This window comes from Macrotis lagotis, chromosome 1 (genome assembly GCF_037893015.1).
Source record: "Macrotis lagotis isolate mMagLag1 chromosome 1, bilby.v1.9.chrom.fasta, whole genome shotgun sequence".
Lineage (NCBI taxonomy): Eukaryota > Metazoa > Chordata > Mammalia > Peramelemorphia > Peramelidae > Macrotis > Macrotis lagotis.
The window spans coordinates 100,570,461-100,584,901 of NC_133658.1; the positions used below are offsets into that span (position 1 = coordinate 100,570,461).

The 14,441-nt window shown below is 33.3% G+C and overlaps 1 protein-coding gene across 1 annotated transcript in view; it reads left to right on the forward strand.

Annotated features, from left to right (window-relative positions):
* The window catches only part of FOXN2 (forkhead box N2), a 60,810-nt gene that overhangs the window by 33,360 nt on the left and 13,009 nt on the right, over positions 1–14,441 (forward strand). The window contains exons 3-4 of the mRNA XM_074205500.1: positions 10,736–10,860; positions 13,210–13,274. Coding sequence (XP_074061601.1) covers positions 10,736–10,860; positions 13,210–13,274 — 190 coding nt within the window. The remainder of the gene's footprint in view (positions 1–10,735; positions 10,861–13,209; positions 13,275–14,441) is intronic.

A 14,441-nucleotide genomic window follows, 5' to 3' on the forward strand; every position in this document is an offset into this window, starting at 1 on the left:
TAGCCTTCCTTATGTTACCTCTAAGCAGTTCCCAAACCTTCTTTGATTTTTTCCATTTCTCCCAAAATATCTTAAAAATCATCATTCTTCCCACCCACTTCCAACCTCCCTTTTTTCCCCTTACCAATTTCATTAACCTCAGTTCATGCTGGGCTTTTACCCTTCAGATATTAATCTAATAAGAAAGTACTACTCCTGAGTCAAGAAAGTGTTGCTTCCACATTTTCTAAATATGTCTTTTTGAAATCTGAGTTTGTTGATGAGTTCTCTCTACTGGTCTGCCTAGGCTGCTCTCTTTTTCTTTCTCTGTTTATGCTTTAGGACATAAATTTAGTTCAAAGAGTATTTATGACATAGCTACTATTGCTAGGCACTAGGTATACAAAGACAAAAATGAAGTAATCCCTTCTCTCAGTGAGCTTATATTTTACTTTTCACTCTTATAAACTAGTGATGGTGGGGTACATTATACCCAAACTAAGCTCTACCAGGGTGAGTAGAGTGATCAAAAGTTCTTCCTTTGGAGATTTATACCACAATACATTATATCCATTTTAGTTTGGTAATTGTGTAACTTGAATACTAATGTGTCCTTGCTTCCATTTTTTGTTTATTGATAATTCAAAGGATACATGCTCCACAACTAGTTGGATAACAAAAATTTCCTTTTGGCTTCTGAATAGATTTTGTTTTGTTTTATGAATGAATAAGTTCAACCTCCTCTGTCTCCCCCTCCCCCCCCCAAAAAAGGTGAGCTCACATATTCAAATAGAAAGATTCATTCCCCTTGCCTTTTCCTTAATGGATTGTTAACTAGTCCCACTTTTTCAGACAAATTCCAGTTCTAGAATATTTACCCCTCCTGATATCTATTAATTTTTTTGGATTAAGTTATTCTTTCATACTCAAAAAAACAAATCTCATGGTAGGTTTACCACTGAGTGAAAGTGGATCTCCCTGTGTAACATTTTAAAGCAAAGAAATACATTCTTGAAATATCCAGGTGAAAACTTTGAAACATAAATTGGATTGGGAGGGATCAGTCCTGAAAATTATACTTTAAGTTAATATTAAGGTACAGTAAGTTCTTTCTTTGTGAATAGACATATTTCATATTAGAAAAAGCTACTTAAAGTGAATCTACTTCAAATGGGAGCCAACAGCATATAAATAGTAGGAAAGGGTGTTAGGACATTATCTTGAAAAATGAAACAAAATTTAAAAAAATAAATTATTAGTCTTCTTAGAACTTCTGTTAATCCTTTGATAATCAAATCATTCTCTTTCAAAGCCCTACCAAATATCAGAGATTAACAAAAGCATAATAGTGAGCCAGAATGAGCATATATTCTAACCTTAAGACATGAGGAATGTGTAAATTAAAACTAGTTTTGTAAGTGATTCATTCTTTAATGATTGTTTCTCATGTTCTGATTGCTTTTGTGTTTCCCTTTGCAATCTTATAAGAAGCTAGCTAGAGAATATCTTTGACTTCAGAAAGACCTTGATTCAACTTCTAATTCAGTCTGGTTGTATGACCCTAAGCATGTTCTCTTAACCTCTTGATGTCCCCCCAGACAACTCTCATGATTATAAGTTGTAAAACAGTTGCTGATCTTTATTGGTTGAGGGTGATTTTACTCCAGTGAAATCATGGATCTGAACCAAAACAAACTGCAACCTTTTTACTATGTATACTCTAATTAGGAAGACCCCTATTTTTAAAGTTTTGAATATATTCTTTCTAAAACATAAATTTTAATAACATGAAATAACATACTATAATAATATTTGTGTAGAACTTTAAAGTTTGCAAAGTGCTTTGGGTATATTATCTCAATTGAGCCTTAGAATAGTCTTGTGATATATAGGTACTACAGATGAGGAAATTGAATCTGAGAGAGATTGTTATTTGGCCAGTGTCATACATCATAACTAGCATCTGAGGAACAATTTAAGATATGGTCTTCCTCACCTTAGTCCATCTTTATCTACTATACCAACCACATTGTTGTATGTTAAAGGAACAAAAAATTATTTTTTGTTGTTTAGAAGCTTAACAAAATACTTATTGGACCCTTTGAAAGTAAGAGTGTTCTATAATATTTGATGTTTCCTTTATCCATTCCTGTGTTTCCAGGGAATAATGCAATCAAGAATGTTGTATTCCTTTTAAAAAGAGTAATGCTATTTTTTGAATATTTTATAGGTAGATGAGGGACAGTTGTGGTAGAATGGATCACTAGTTTACTTTACATTCAGGATAATCTGGGCTCAAGTCTTGCCTCTGATGTGTATTACTGTATAACCTGTAAGTCCTTTAACTGTTAAGTACTTTTATACTATTAGTTGCAGAGAGGGTAATAATCTATATTGATAGACAAAATTCTTCAGTGAGAGCTACATAAACTGATAAAATTTAACAACTAGTTCTAAAAGAAAAAAAGATTAGTAGGTTGTTAGGTTGACAGTAGATAGTTTGGTAATGAAATTCTTAAGGAGGATGGATATTTTAAAATCTTTATAATTTTTGTGGCAGTTTTTTGCAACAATTATATCTTTTTTGAGTTTTAACTCTTCTTTAGTTCCTATGCAGAAGTCCAGGGATATACAGGGCATTCCTGGAGGACTAGCCCCTGGTACGAGGGTTACTTTTCCACCTCAAATTCAACTCTCATCTTGGCTCCAAGAAGCTGTAGCATGTGCAGCAGCCACACCCTGAAAAAAAATCTCAGCACATGGGTTAAACTAGATTGAAGGAACAACTGTCAATGAACATGGGGAATGTCTACCTCAAGCATGTGACAGCCTACCTTTAAGGAATGAGCTGTTGAGAACAATAAATCCCAATGGCCATGAAATCATGGTCAGAGTTTGATCAGACATCTAAGATGCCAAGGTCGTCCACTGTATTCTACCCATCATTAGTTATCCTAACTTTTGTTTTGCCAATGGACTTCGATGATTCTGGAAGAGAGAGTGAGGTTGATGGCTTTGTACAACTCTTCCTCACTTAAATCCTGTTCATACACAAAACAATACATCAGCCTGCAATGTCATTGGTTCTCTTTGAAAATGAAGGACAAACAACAACATGTGAAAGTCTTAAGTAAAAGTTAGAACAAAGACCTTAGTCATCTTAGTTCACCTAATGGTTTGGAAAGCTCATAATTCTAATTTCTGAATGATATGTTGACTTCATTTGCTCATCAAACTTTTAATTAGTCACTTTACAGCTGTTTATAACTGTTTGCTGCACTGTCTACTTCTCTGATTGTCAAAGTAGGGTGATCCAGGTCAAAAGAACAATAAATTGTGGCATGCTATTAAGAACAATATAATAGCAAATAATGGATTTGACATCCCTAGTGAATAAAGACTGAGAAGTTCTCTAATCCTTACCGTACTGGAGTAAAATCAATTTAAAGAATTCATATTTTCCCAAAGAATTGCATTTAGTTGTGTGGAATAGTTAAATATAATCACCTACTAATAGTTAGAAAAGACAAGGGGAATTAATAACATGGGACAATGTAGAGATACCAAAGCATTTCATAAGTGCCAAAATTAAGTGGTCAAAAACTATTGGTATAACAATGCAGAGAGCTCAGAACTGGAATGGCTAGGAAAGACCTCAGTTAATAGTATACTTTGACTTGTATTTTAAAGGATGAGTTTTAAATAGAAAAGTAAAGAAGAAACATTTTAGGCAGAGAGTAAGTTGAGGAGAGAGAAAGGGATCTCTGATTTGGCTTTTGTATTAAGGAACTTCAAGGATGCTAGTGTAGCTGTAAAAAGAATACTGGAAAGACAGGAAATAGCCATATTGTGAAGATTATAAGTGCCAAATAGAATAGTTGAGTCTTCTTTGGAAAATCACTTTAGTAGCCAAGTGAAAGATGAAGTAGAGTGCAGAAACTTTTAAACTTCATTTTTCTATGATCCTTTCTATTTTCCCCTATTCATAGATTTGAAAGGTAATTTCTTCCTTGCTCCTCTAATTTGTTTTTTGATGTCACTCTTTATATCTAACTTACCTATGCATTTGGAGCTTATCTTGGTATATAGAGATGAGTTATAGATCTATACCTAGTTTCTACCAAATTGCTTTCCAGTTTTCCCAGAGTTTTTGTTATATAGCAGAGGGTGAGTGGGGGTGGAGGTCAACTCATCTATCTTTCTGTTTCTTAGGCAATATCAAATAATTTGATGATTATATAAAGTCTTTGCATAAAGAAATGCAGTTAAAATTAGAAAGAAAACAGGTAAAAGGGGGGGCGGCTAGGTGGCATAGTGGATAGAGCACTGGCCCTGGAGTCAGGAGTACCTGAGTTCAAATCTGGTCTCAGATACTTAATAATTACCTAGCTGTGTGGCCTTGGGCAAGCCACTTAACCCCATCCATTGCCTTGCAAAAAACCTAAAAAAAAAAAACAGGTAAAAGGGAAAAAAATCACTATAACATATACTTTATACAAGTTTTATTTTCAGAATAAATAGAGAATTGATTCAGAGTTTAAAAGAATAAGATCCATTCCCCAATTGATAAATAGTGAAAAGAATATGAACAGGTAGTTTTCTGAGGAGGAAATCCAGTGTGTCAGTAGCCATGTAAAAAATGCTCCAAATTTTATTGAAGAAGAGAAATGCAAATTAGGATAATTCTGAGGTACTACCTCATATCCATCAACTTCTTAACTTCTTAATTTTGACAAAAAACTGTGGAAAGAAAGGACATTAATACACTATTGATGAAGTTATGAATTAGTTTAGTCATTTTGAAAAGTAATTTGGAACTGTTCTCCAGAACTGTATACTTTTTGATCCAGTAATGCCACCATCAAGCCTGTACTTCAAAGAGGAAAACTCATGTTCAAAAATATACTATTTCTTTTGTGGTGGAAAAGGAGTACTATTCACTAGGGGAATGACTGAACAAATTATGATAAATTAATGTGATAGAATATTATTATGTTATAAGAAATGATGCAGAGAATGGTTTCAGAGAGAAACTTAGAAGATCTACAAGAACTACTGCAAAATGAAGTGAGCATAATGAAGAAAACAAACATTTACATTAACAGCATTGTAAAGGCAACTTTGAAAGATGTAATAATTCCAATCATTGCAATGACTAATCAGGATTCCAAAGGACCCCTGATGGGTGCCCTGGTGTCTTGGTGTCTTGGTGTCTTGACAGAAAGGTGATAGATAACAGATTGAGATATTTTTTGGAAATGGCCAGTATGAGAATGTGTTTTCCTTGCCTTTTGCACATTATAATAGTTATAGTGTTTTGTTTTTATGATGGAAGGTAGAATAAAAAATAGATTTTATTATAGATAAATTTAAATTAAAAGTAGCTTGGAAAAAGGAGGGATTTGAGGTAGGGAAATCACTTGAAAGCTTTTATAGTAGTTCAGGTAAGAGATAATGAGAACTTGAAAAAGGGAGATATGTAGAATATGTAGTTTTTTATTGTTGAATCATTTCAATCATGTTTGACTCTGCATGACCTCATTTTGGGATGAAGATATTGGGATGAATATCTTTGCCATTTCCTTTTCCAGCTTATTTTATAAATGAGGAAACTGAGACAAAGAGCTTTAAGTCAAATAGTTAATAAGTGCTCAAGGCCAGTTCTGAACTGGAGCTTCCTGACTCCAGGTCTGGTGTTGTTTCCACTGTGTTACCTAGCCTACCCCCAGGGGGTAGAAATGACAAGATTGCCAACAGATTGAATATGTAGGTTAAGTAAGAGTAAGGAATTGCTAAATCAAGGTTTTAAATCTAGGTGACTTTTAGGAGAATTGCTGTACCCTTAATATATCTGGGAATCATCTTCATAGAGATGGTCATTGAACCCCATGGTGGGGGGGGGACACGAATGAGCATATAATATGGAGAACCTACAGACTGAGGAGCATCTCAAAACTAGCTAGAAGAACCAGGAGATAGAAACATCACAAAAACCTAGAAAGGAGAAAATATCCAGAAGGAGAAAATGGACAGTATCAAATACTGCATAGTCCAAGAAACATGAAAATTGTTTTGGCAAGAGGTTGTTTGAAACTTTGGAAAGATCAGTTTTAATTGAAGTGAGGTTCAAAACCAGATTGCAGAGGATTTAGAACAAAGTGAGGGTAGTAAGTGGAGGCAAAGGGAAAGAAGATAAAGAATTTTATCTTGTGGGAAAGGTTAGATGAAATGAAGATTTTTTTTTTTAAGGAATGAGGAGAAATGGGCCTATTTGTAGGTAACAGGGAGAGAGAGTGAAGATTTAAGAATAAGTTGGATAGAAGCAGTTTGCTGAAGAAATGGGGAAGTGATTGGTTAAAGGGTGAGGTGAGATCCTTAGTTGAAAGGGTAGGGTTTGGAAGCAACTTGATGCTGTGGGAAACAAGGGGAGATATAGTTTGGAACAAGTCACTGTGTAGTGGTATTAACAAATCATTTAAGAAGAATAGATTTTCCTTTTTAGTGAGGCCCAGTTTTTATATAAATTTGTAGTGGGTTCATTATATAGGTGATCCCTTATGATTTCATTCTAGTTTTAGGTTCTATGAATCAAAAAGGTTTGTTAGTGAAAAAGATTGGAATATTAGTAAAGTAGAACAAATATCTTGTTATTTGTATTGTAGGCATTTTTGTTTGTTTGTTTTTTTAAAGACTAGGGGACACCTTAGTTCTTGTAGGGAGAGTGGAATGAGATCTTTAGAGGAAGGAAGAATATATGAGATCATATGCATATGAGTCTCTTCTTTTTAGACAAAAAAAAAAGTGAGAACTGAAAATGAGGCTTCCAAAGTGATGATAGGAATAAGTATAAGAGTCAGGCTCAAGTGGAGGAAGTAGGGTTCGGGGTGAGATAAGACAGGACCATCCCTCAATCAAGACTCAGCTGTCATCATGACACCCTCCCATCATCTACCCCATTATTATGGAAGTGGGAGTGATATTGATATTTATCCCTTCCAGGAGAGAAAGGATATATGTTCTATCATCAGCCATCTGGAACCACTCTTGGTCATTGCATTTGATCTGAGTTCTGACAGTATATATATTTTCTTGGTGCTACTTTCTTAATTCTTAATTAGATCATACAAGTTTCCCATGTTTCTCTCATTTCCTTACATTCTTTATTCTTTGTAGTAAAATAATCCATCACATTAATTTTTTACAATTTGTTCATCTCCCAATTGATGGATACATAAATTGTGTTTCCAGTTTTTGCAAAAGTGCTATTAATATTTCAGTAGATACAACATAGGACCTTCCTTGTGTGATTTAATTTTACTCCTAACAGGATTATTTTTATCATGTTAATTTTCCAGCAATGATTGTTCTGTTTTTAATCATTTTTATGAATTTGGAGGCAGAGATGAACCTTAAAAGTTTGTTTGCATTTCTTTTTTCAGTGATTTTTAGCATTTTCCCCCTGTTTGTTGATAGCTTAAGTGTTTTTTGGAAATACTCATATCATTTGGCTATTTATCAAGTTAGTTTTACCTGGAAAACTATACATTGTTCCAAGATGTAACAAACCGTGAAGATATCAGGGCATGTTTACTGTTTCCAATCACATAAATGTTTTCTCTTTTCTAGTTATGTACTAGTACTCAACCTCTTGAATCTATAGCACATAGATAAGATTTTAGATGAAAATTAGTAAATTGCTGGGTGTATTTTAGCTACATAATCTAAAACACAAAGCAATAAATACATAGTCATTTCATTTTACCTATAGCAGAGCTAGGGAAGGAAATGCTACCATGGAAACAACCAGAATTACTTGAGACCACACTCAAGAAGCTTAACTGTCCTCCAGCAGCACATTTTCAATATTGATTTTCCTATTTTCATATTTTAAGAGCTCATTTCATAGTAATCAAAACACCTACAATCTTCCCACAATGTGAAATGCAATTTTGAACAAGTTTTCTGAGTCATAAAAGCTCAAAGTAGAACATTAGGTAGATAAAATTTTTAAAAATCTTTATAATTTATTGGTGAATAAATGATTATGCTTTTTCTACCTTACAGCCATGGTTCTTATGGGTTAGAATTTTGTAGACACACAATACAAATAACAAGATATTTGTTCTTTGGAGACCCACATTATAAATAACAAGATATTTGTTATTCTACTTTACAATATTACAATCTTTTCCTTTCACTAACAAGCCTTCTTTTTGATTTACAGAACCTAAAACTAGAATGAAATCATAAGGGATCACCTATATAATGGACCCACTACAAATTTATGTAAAAATTGGGCCCTCACTAAAAAGGAAAACCTATTCTTTTTTAATATATTTTTGCAAGGCAAATAGGGTTAAGTGGTTTGTCTAAGGCCACACAGCTAGGTAATTATTAAGTGTCTGAGGCTGGATTTGAACTCAGGTCCACCTGACTCCAGGGCTGATGCTCTATCCACTGTACCACCTAGCTGCTTCTCACCCAAACACATAATTAACCCTTACTGATGAGTTTTTTTTAAGTAGTTGGGTTTTTTAAAGTTCGTAAGTATATCTTTTAAAAAAATTTATTGATATCTTTCCCAGTATTTTCTACTCTATTATATCTCCACCCTCTACTAGAGAGATGTCCCTAATAATAAAGTATCAAGGAAGAAAAAAAAATCATAAAAACTAAACAACTAATCCAAAAACTAATGCTATATGAAGTATCCTATAACCATTCTTGGTTATTATAATTCTAGATCATTGTTTGAATTGTTTTATCTTTTTGTGTACATCATTATAATTATGTTCATCCTCTCAATCATGAAATATTTGTTAAACACCTACTGTGTGCTAACTATATAATAACATTCCTTTTTTTTTTTTTAACATTTTTGCCATTCTTTGTAAGGGGATTACTGCCTATTATTTAATTATCAAATGATATAGATTCAGAGATTTATATCAATTGAATGTTAAGGGACAGAAAGAATGAGAGAAGGGGAGAGGTAAGGAGTGGGTGGAAGGAGAGAGTACTGCATGTACTACAGTGTAACCATTTCTTAGGCAGAGGCTATCTCCTTTGTTTCCAGTTCTTTGCTCTCCCCAAAGTATGACTCTTATTATATGGGATATATGGGATCTTTCTGTCATTGAATCCCTTGGGATTTGTAATTAGTAGTGGAATTTCAGAGTCAGATATTCTAAATGTTTGAGTTTCTTTGTATAATTGATTGCTTTCCTTAATGGTTATGCCAGTTTACTGATCATCAATAATCTATTAGTGTTACTGTCTTGCCACAATCCCAATTTTTAAATATTGCCTCTTTAAGGTATTGCCTTTTCACATGTATCACTTTGTTACAGAGTTAAGTCAATTCAGAGTTCTTAAGAAACTGTTGTCTGAATTTACTTTATTTTGGTTGTAACAAGCTGTAGTAGACTTGGAGCCAATAATGGCAGTAGCCAGTACTGTCCTTTGATTATAGGGCAGAGTTAATTTATCTACTTGTAGGTCAGAATGAGAATTTTTTACTCACTACAAGTTAAAGTAATGTTAGTGACTGAGTAGAGCTGGAATGACTTTGAGTATGGGACCAGACAGTATAGAGATTGTAATCTTAGAATTAATCAGGTTGCCTTTGAGTGATTAATTTTTTTAAACCAAAACAATTTTCTGCCATGGAAAAGAATGGTTGTGATATGCACTTGTGGAGAGGATACCCAGGCCAATAAAATCCTAGACCCCTGAAAAATTGGAGTAATATAATAGACCATTTGAAAATAAAGTGTGAAAGTGTATGCTATTTCATTTTAAGCTTTTTGATCATAATTGCTTTTTTCTAGAAATTATAGTAAGAAAGATTTACTAATAGGCAAATAAGACGAGAATAGTTTCTCCTCATATTCCCTTCATCCCCAAACAAACTCTTTGGTTAGTGATATTTTTATCTTGATTTTTCTAATCTTATTAATAAGTAATTTAACATTACTTGCCAGGTTTCTTTGTATAGATAATGTTTTTCTTATAATGTTCTGACTCAGCAGTGTAAGGATTATAAATTGCTTTAACTCTCCACCTAATTGCTTTCTTGTCTCTTCCCCTGCCCCCCTTCCAGTTTCCTGCTATCTTGTACTATAAATCCAATTTTATTAATCATCTTTAAAAGGCATTTATATTAGCAAAAAAGCCACCCAATCTGATCACCATAATCCTCAAATATTTTGCAGAGTTTATGTATTAGCAAACTTTAGTAAAACTCAAGATTGAACCTGTGATCTCTTATTCTCATTTAAAGACTATCTTTGCCTACTCTGGCTACTGTAGTTAGCAATGCTTTCTTCTTGATTTGAATTCATAGTATTGTTAATACTATTTATTTAGCAATTAACTGTGTTTGACATCCTTTGTCAAATGAAGCTATGTTTTACCTGACCCAAGACTTGGTATACTATCCACCAAATGTAGAGAAACATTGCCATGTGTTATCAGTGATTTTGGTACACTTACACCTTTAACATTTTGAGAGGAAGATATAACAATGACATTGCATAGAAAACATCTTGGAAAATGCTGGTATGAGTTGCTTTCCCAGCTAGATTTTTCAGCTTACGTATACATTCTCTCCTCATTCCTTGAACCTTCTTTATTTTCTACCCTCTTCCTTCTCCTTAAGTTTCCAAAGACTAGAATAAAAGCATTTAAATTCTGGTTATCTGTGTATGCTAAAAAATTTTTTTAAAAATTAATCCTGTTGATTCTTTACTGTTAGGTGACTGGAAAAGGTTCCTTATGGTGTGTTGATCCAGAATATAAACCTAATCTTATACAAGCCCTGAAGAAGCAGCCTTTTTCCTCAGCACTTGCATTTTACACCCCTCCTGCATCACCACAAAAGTAAGGGTTTGTTCAGTTACAAATAATTAGTGGTTTTAAGTGTTTGAGGTTTCTGAAGTGGCAAAATGGCAAAATTTTCATATAAAGCTAAATTTAGGATGAGACAGTGACTTATACTTTGTGCTTTTGCTTTGGGTTTATTTCATTCATACCTGTTAGAAATTAGATTTCATTTAAAATTTTCTTTTAATCAAATGTTTCTAAGACCTCAGGATATGGTAGGAGCATACATTTTAAATTTCAAAAAAAAATAGCATTTTTGTCATTTTTAAGTTTGTATAATTCAGCTTTTAAATAGTGAAAGCTCACAATTTCCAATTTAAAAGTTCCCTTTCTCAATAGATAGCACATTGAATTCACAAAAAAATCACTATAAAGTATTAAAGAAATTTGCCTAGTAAAATAAAACTAATGAGTTTTTTTATTTATTTACTAATAAAATGTTTAAAATTCTTCTAACCTTTACCTTTGGGTAGACTTCCCACTGACCCCCTATATTTGTCATCCTAATCTAGACCTTAAATAAAATATATCTTTGAATTGGAGTTTGTTTCTCCAGGATTTGTAGAGCCTACTAGAATTTTATTGTTACTAAAAAATAAATGATAACAATGTCACAAAAATAGGATATGTATTCTGATATAACCTTATCCTTTTTTATGAATTTTGCTTTTAACACTACTATCATTTTCCAAGTATCTCCCTTGCTCCCAATAAATAAAAGTAGTTAAGTAAATCTTACCAAATGACTTCATCTGGCACTGTAGACGATATTTCATATCATCTCCCTCCCCTTCCTTTCTTCTTTCCCTTCTTAGGTTAGGAAAGTAGGTTTTTATCTTGAGATCTCTGAATTTGAGATTGGTCATAAGAATTGATCTGTGTGGTTACCTTTTCATTTTATGTACAATTCTTTAGGTTCTGCTTATTTCATTCTACATTAACAACTTTTTCTTCAGTTAAAATTTCACCCATTTAGAAAAATAAGGTCTAAGAAAAAAGCTTAGAGATTTTTCTCCTATAATTACCCATCTTACAGATGAAAAACTAAGTCCCAGAGAGTTGAAGTGACCATCCTAATGGAACACAGACCAAGTGTAGTGGCAGACTACTCTCTTGTTTTGATGTCTTTATTTCAGAAATATTTTTAATAGAAATAAATTTTTGAACTGAATGTTCGCCCTTTGAACTCCTAAATTACTATCACATTTATTTTTTTTACCACCTCTATTGTCTTTTATTCCTATATGACCACTAGATAGACCATTACCAACAATTTCTTTATAGCTATTATTACCATAACACTTTACCAATATTTTTACAACAGAATCATAGGACTAGGAACCCAGAAGTCATCAAGCCTCATTTAGAATTCACCAGATGAAATATAGCACTGTGCCATGAGCACCATGAGCACCAGATTTTGGAATTAAAGGACCCAGGCTTGAATCCTGGCTCTCCTACTTACTAATTTACCAATCTGGGCCTTGATGTCCATGTCTATAAAAGGAAGAGATTACACTGGCCCCTTTCCTCTTCTGATGCATAGATCCTCTTGTAACATAAAGATGTAGACTTTATGTAATATATACATGAATAGTAAACTAACAACATTGTGATCATAAAAAAGCTGGAAAATATATTCTAACATGTCTGGCACAGTACAGAAGTGGTTATTTTTTGTGTCTAGTTTCTAGATTCTTGTGATTACTTTAAAAATTTTTAAATATTGTTGCTTAATTCTGTCTATTAGATATAAGTATTAGTGAATATAAGTGAGTATGAGTACAGTAGTGCTCACAGTGTGGAGGTGAACTTAATTGGTTGATAGTAGAAATAAGTCTACATAAAACAAACCTTTTTTTTAACTCTGTGTATTATTGAAATTTTTGTGCATTGTAACACTTACATTCATCATTTAAGCCTTGAGTTTTTCCTAAATTTTTCCAGTACCAAAGTGGACTGAGTGTCATCTCAGGAAAAAGTAGTTACTATTCAAAAAATTTTTAATTGTGGTAATGGGGGCTATTGTGGGGGAAAGACTCAGAAAGCAAGACCCAGACCTGTGATTTCATCTGTGTGAGGAATTTCTGTTAACAAAACTCCGTCCACCAGTGCAACTCAGCAACTGTTCTGAATCTTAAAATCTTAGAGAATTGCCTGGAGTTCTGATACTGCCCATCACCCAGCCAATTTGAGTCAGAAGTCGTGGATGTATCCCTTTAGCCATTATACCACTCTACCATCCAACAAATAAATATACCAGCTAATAAGAAAGAAAAATTGAATGTTAGGAATTAAATTAAAAAAGAAATATAAATAAAACTTTTGCTGTGGTTTTTTTTTTAGTGGATCATCACCACCTCATTATATAACCTCTGCACTAAAGCAGAGCCAAGTTCGAACTCTCAAAGGTATGTATGAAAATTTGATGTTAATTATTTAAAATGAACATCTGAAAACATGTTACTAATTCCTGTAGAACTTATTTCTCAATAACACCATCATTGATTTGCTTTCAGTTTCTATTGTTTAGATCAGTATATGTCTCAGTGTTTGTCCCATTTCCTCAACATGTTCTTACAGGTTAGTTCATAAAAAAAATGATAGCACCAACTGTATGCAAGGAATGATATCAAGGATTCAACATTGGTATATGGGCTTCTATCTCCAAGAGCTCTACTTTCCTCTCCCATATCAATAGATTGCCATTTAATTTGAGGAGAGGCATTTTCACAGGTTTTTCCTACCAACTTCAGGCATGGCTTTTCAATTTAGTCATGTTTTGTTTTCATAAGGGGGGCAGGCTGTATATCAATTTACTTCTTATGCCTCCTCTATTCTCATCACCCTATCTCACCTCTCCACAAAAAAAAAAAACAACACAGAACATTGCCTTTTCTGCATTGTGCCTTCTAATACCCCAGTGGAGCTAATGGATAAACTGTGTTTCATTTTATGACTTTATATTTTACCAACTTTTCATGGAACTGTTTTCTTCAGTAATAACTGCATTTTTCCCTACCAATAAACATGAGAAAAGTCTAGACTTAAAACAGTGGGACTGGTTCTTTCTGTTTTAGGGGAAATAGTTTTCATATGTGAGAATAGACTTTATAGAAAATATGATTATCTAGAAACCACTGAGTTTGTATAAAAGTTGAAATCCTCAGCCCCATCCCCAAGTTAGATTGAAGCAGTTAGGGAGTGAAGTGGATAAAATACCAGGCCTGGAGTCAAGAAGACCTCAATCAAATCCAGAATGAAGACACTAACTGTCCCTAAGCAAATCACTTCATCACTTCTGTTTACCTCAGTTTTTTTATCAGTAAAATAAAGATAACAATAGCACCTACCTCCTAGGGATGTTGTAAAGATGAAATGAGATAATTGTAAAATTTAAGATGAAGCCTACTTCAGAGATATAACAATTGTGGCTAAGAATTTAGCAATTTATAGTGACATTAGGGACTATTAAGCTTATATAAACTTCACCATTATAAGACTAACAGGATCTTTAAGGATTACTAGTCCTATTTTAAAATTGCTGGCATTTTCTTATCATTTAAGCTGTATACCAA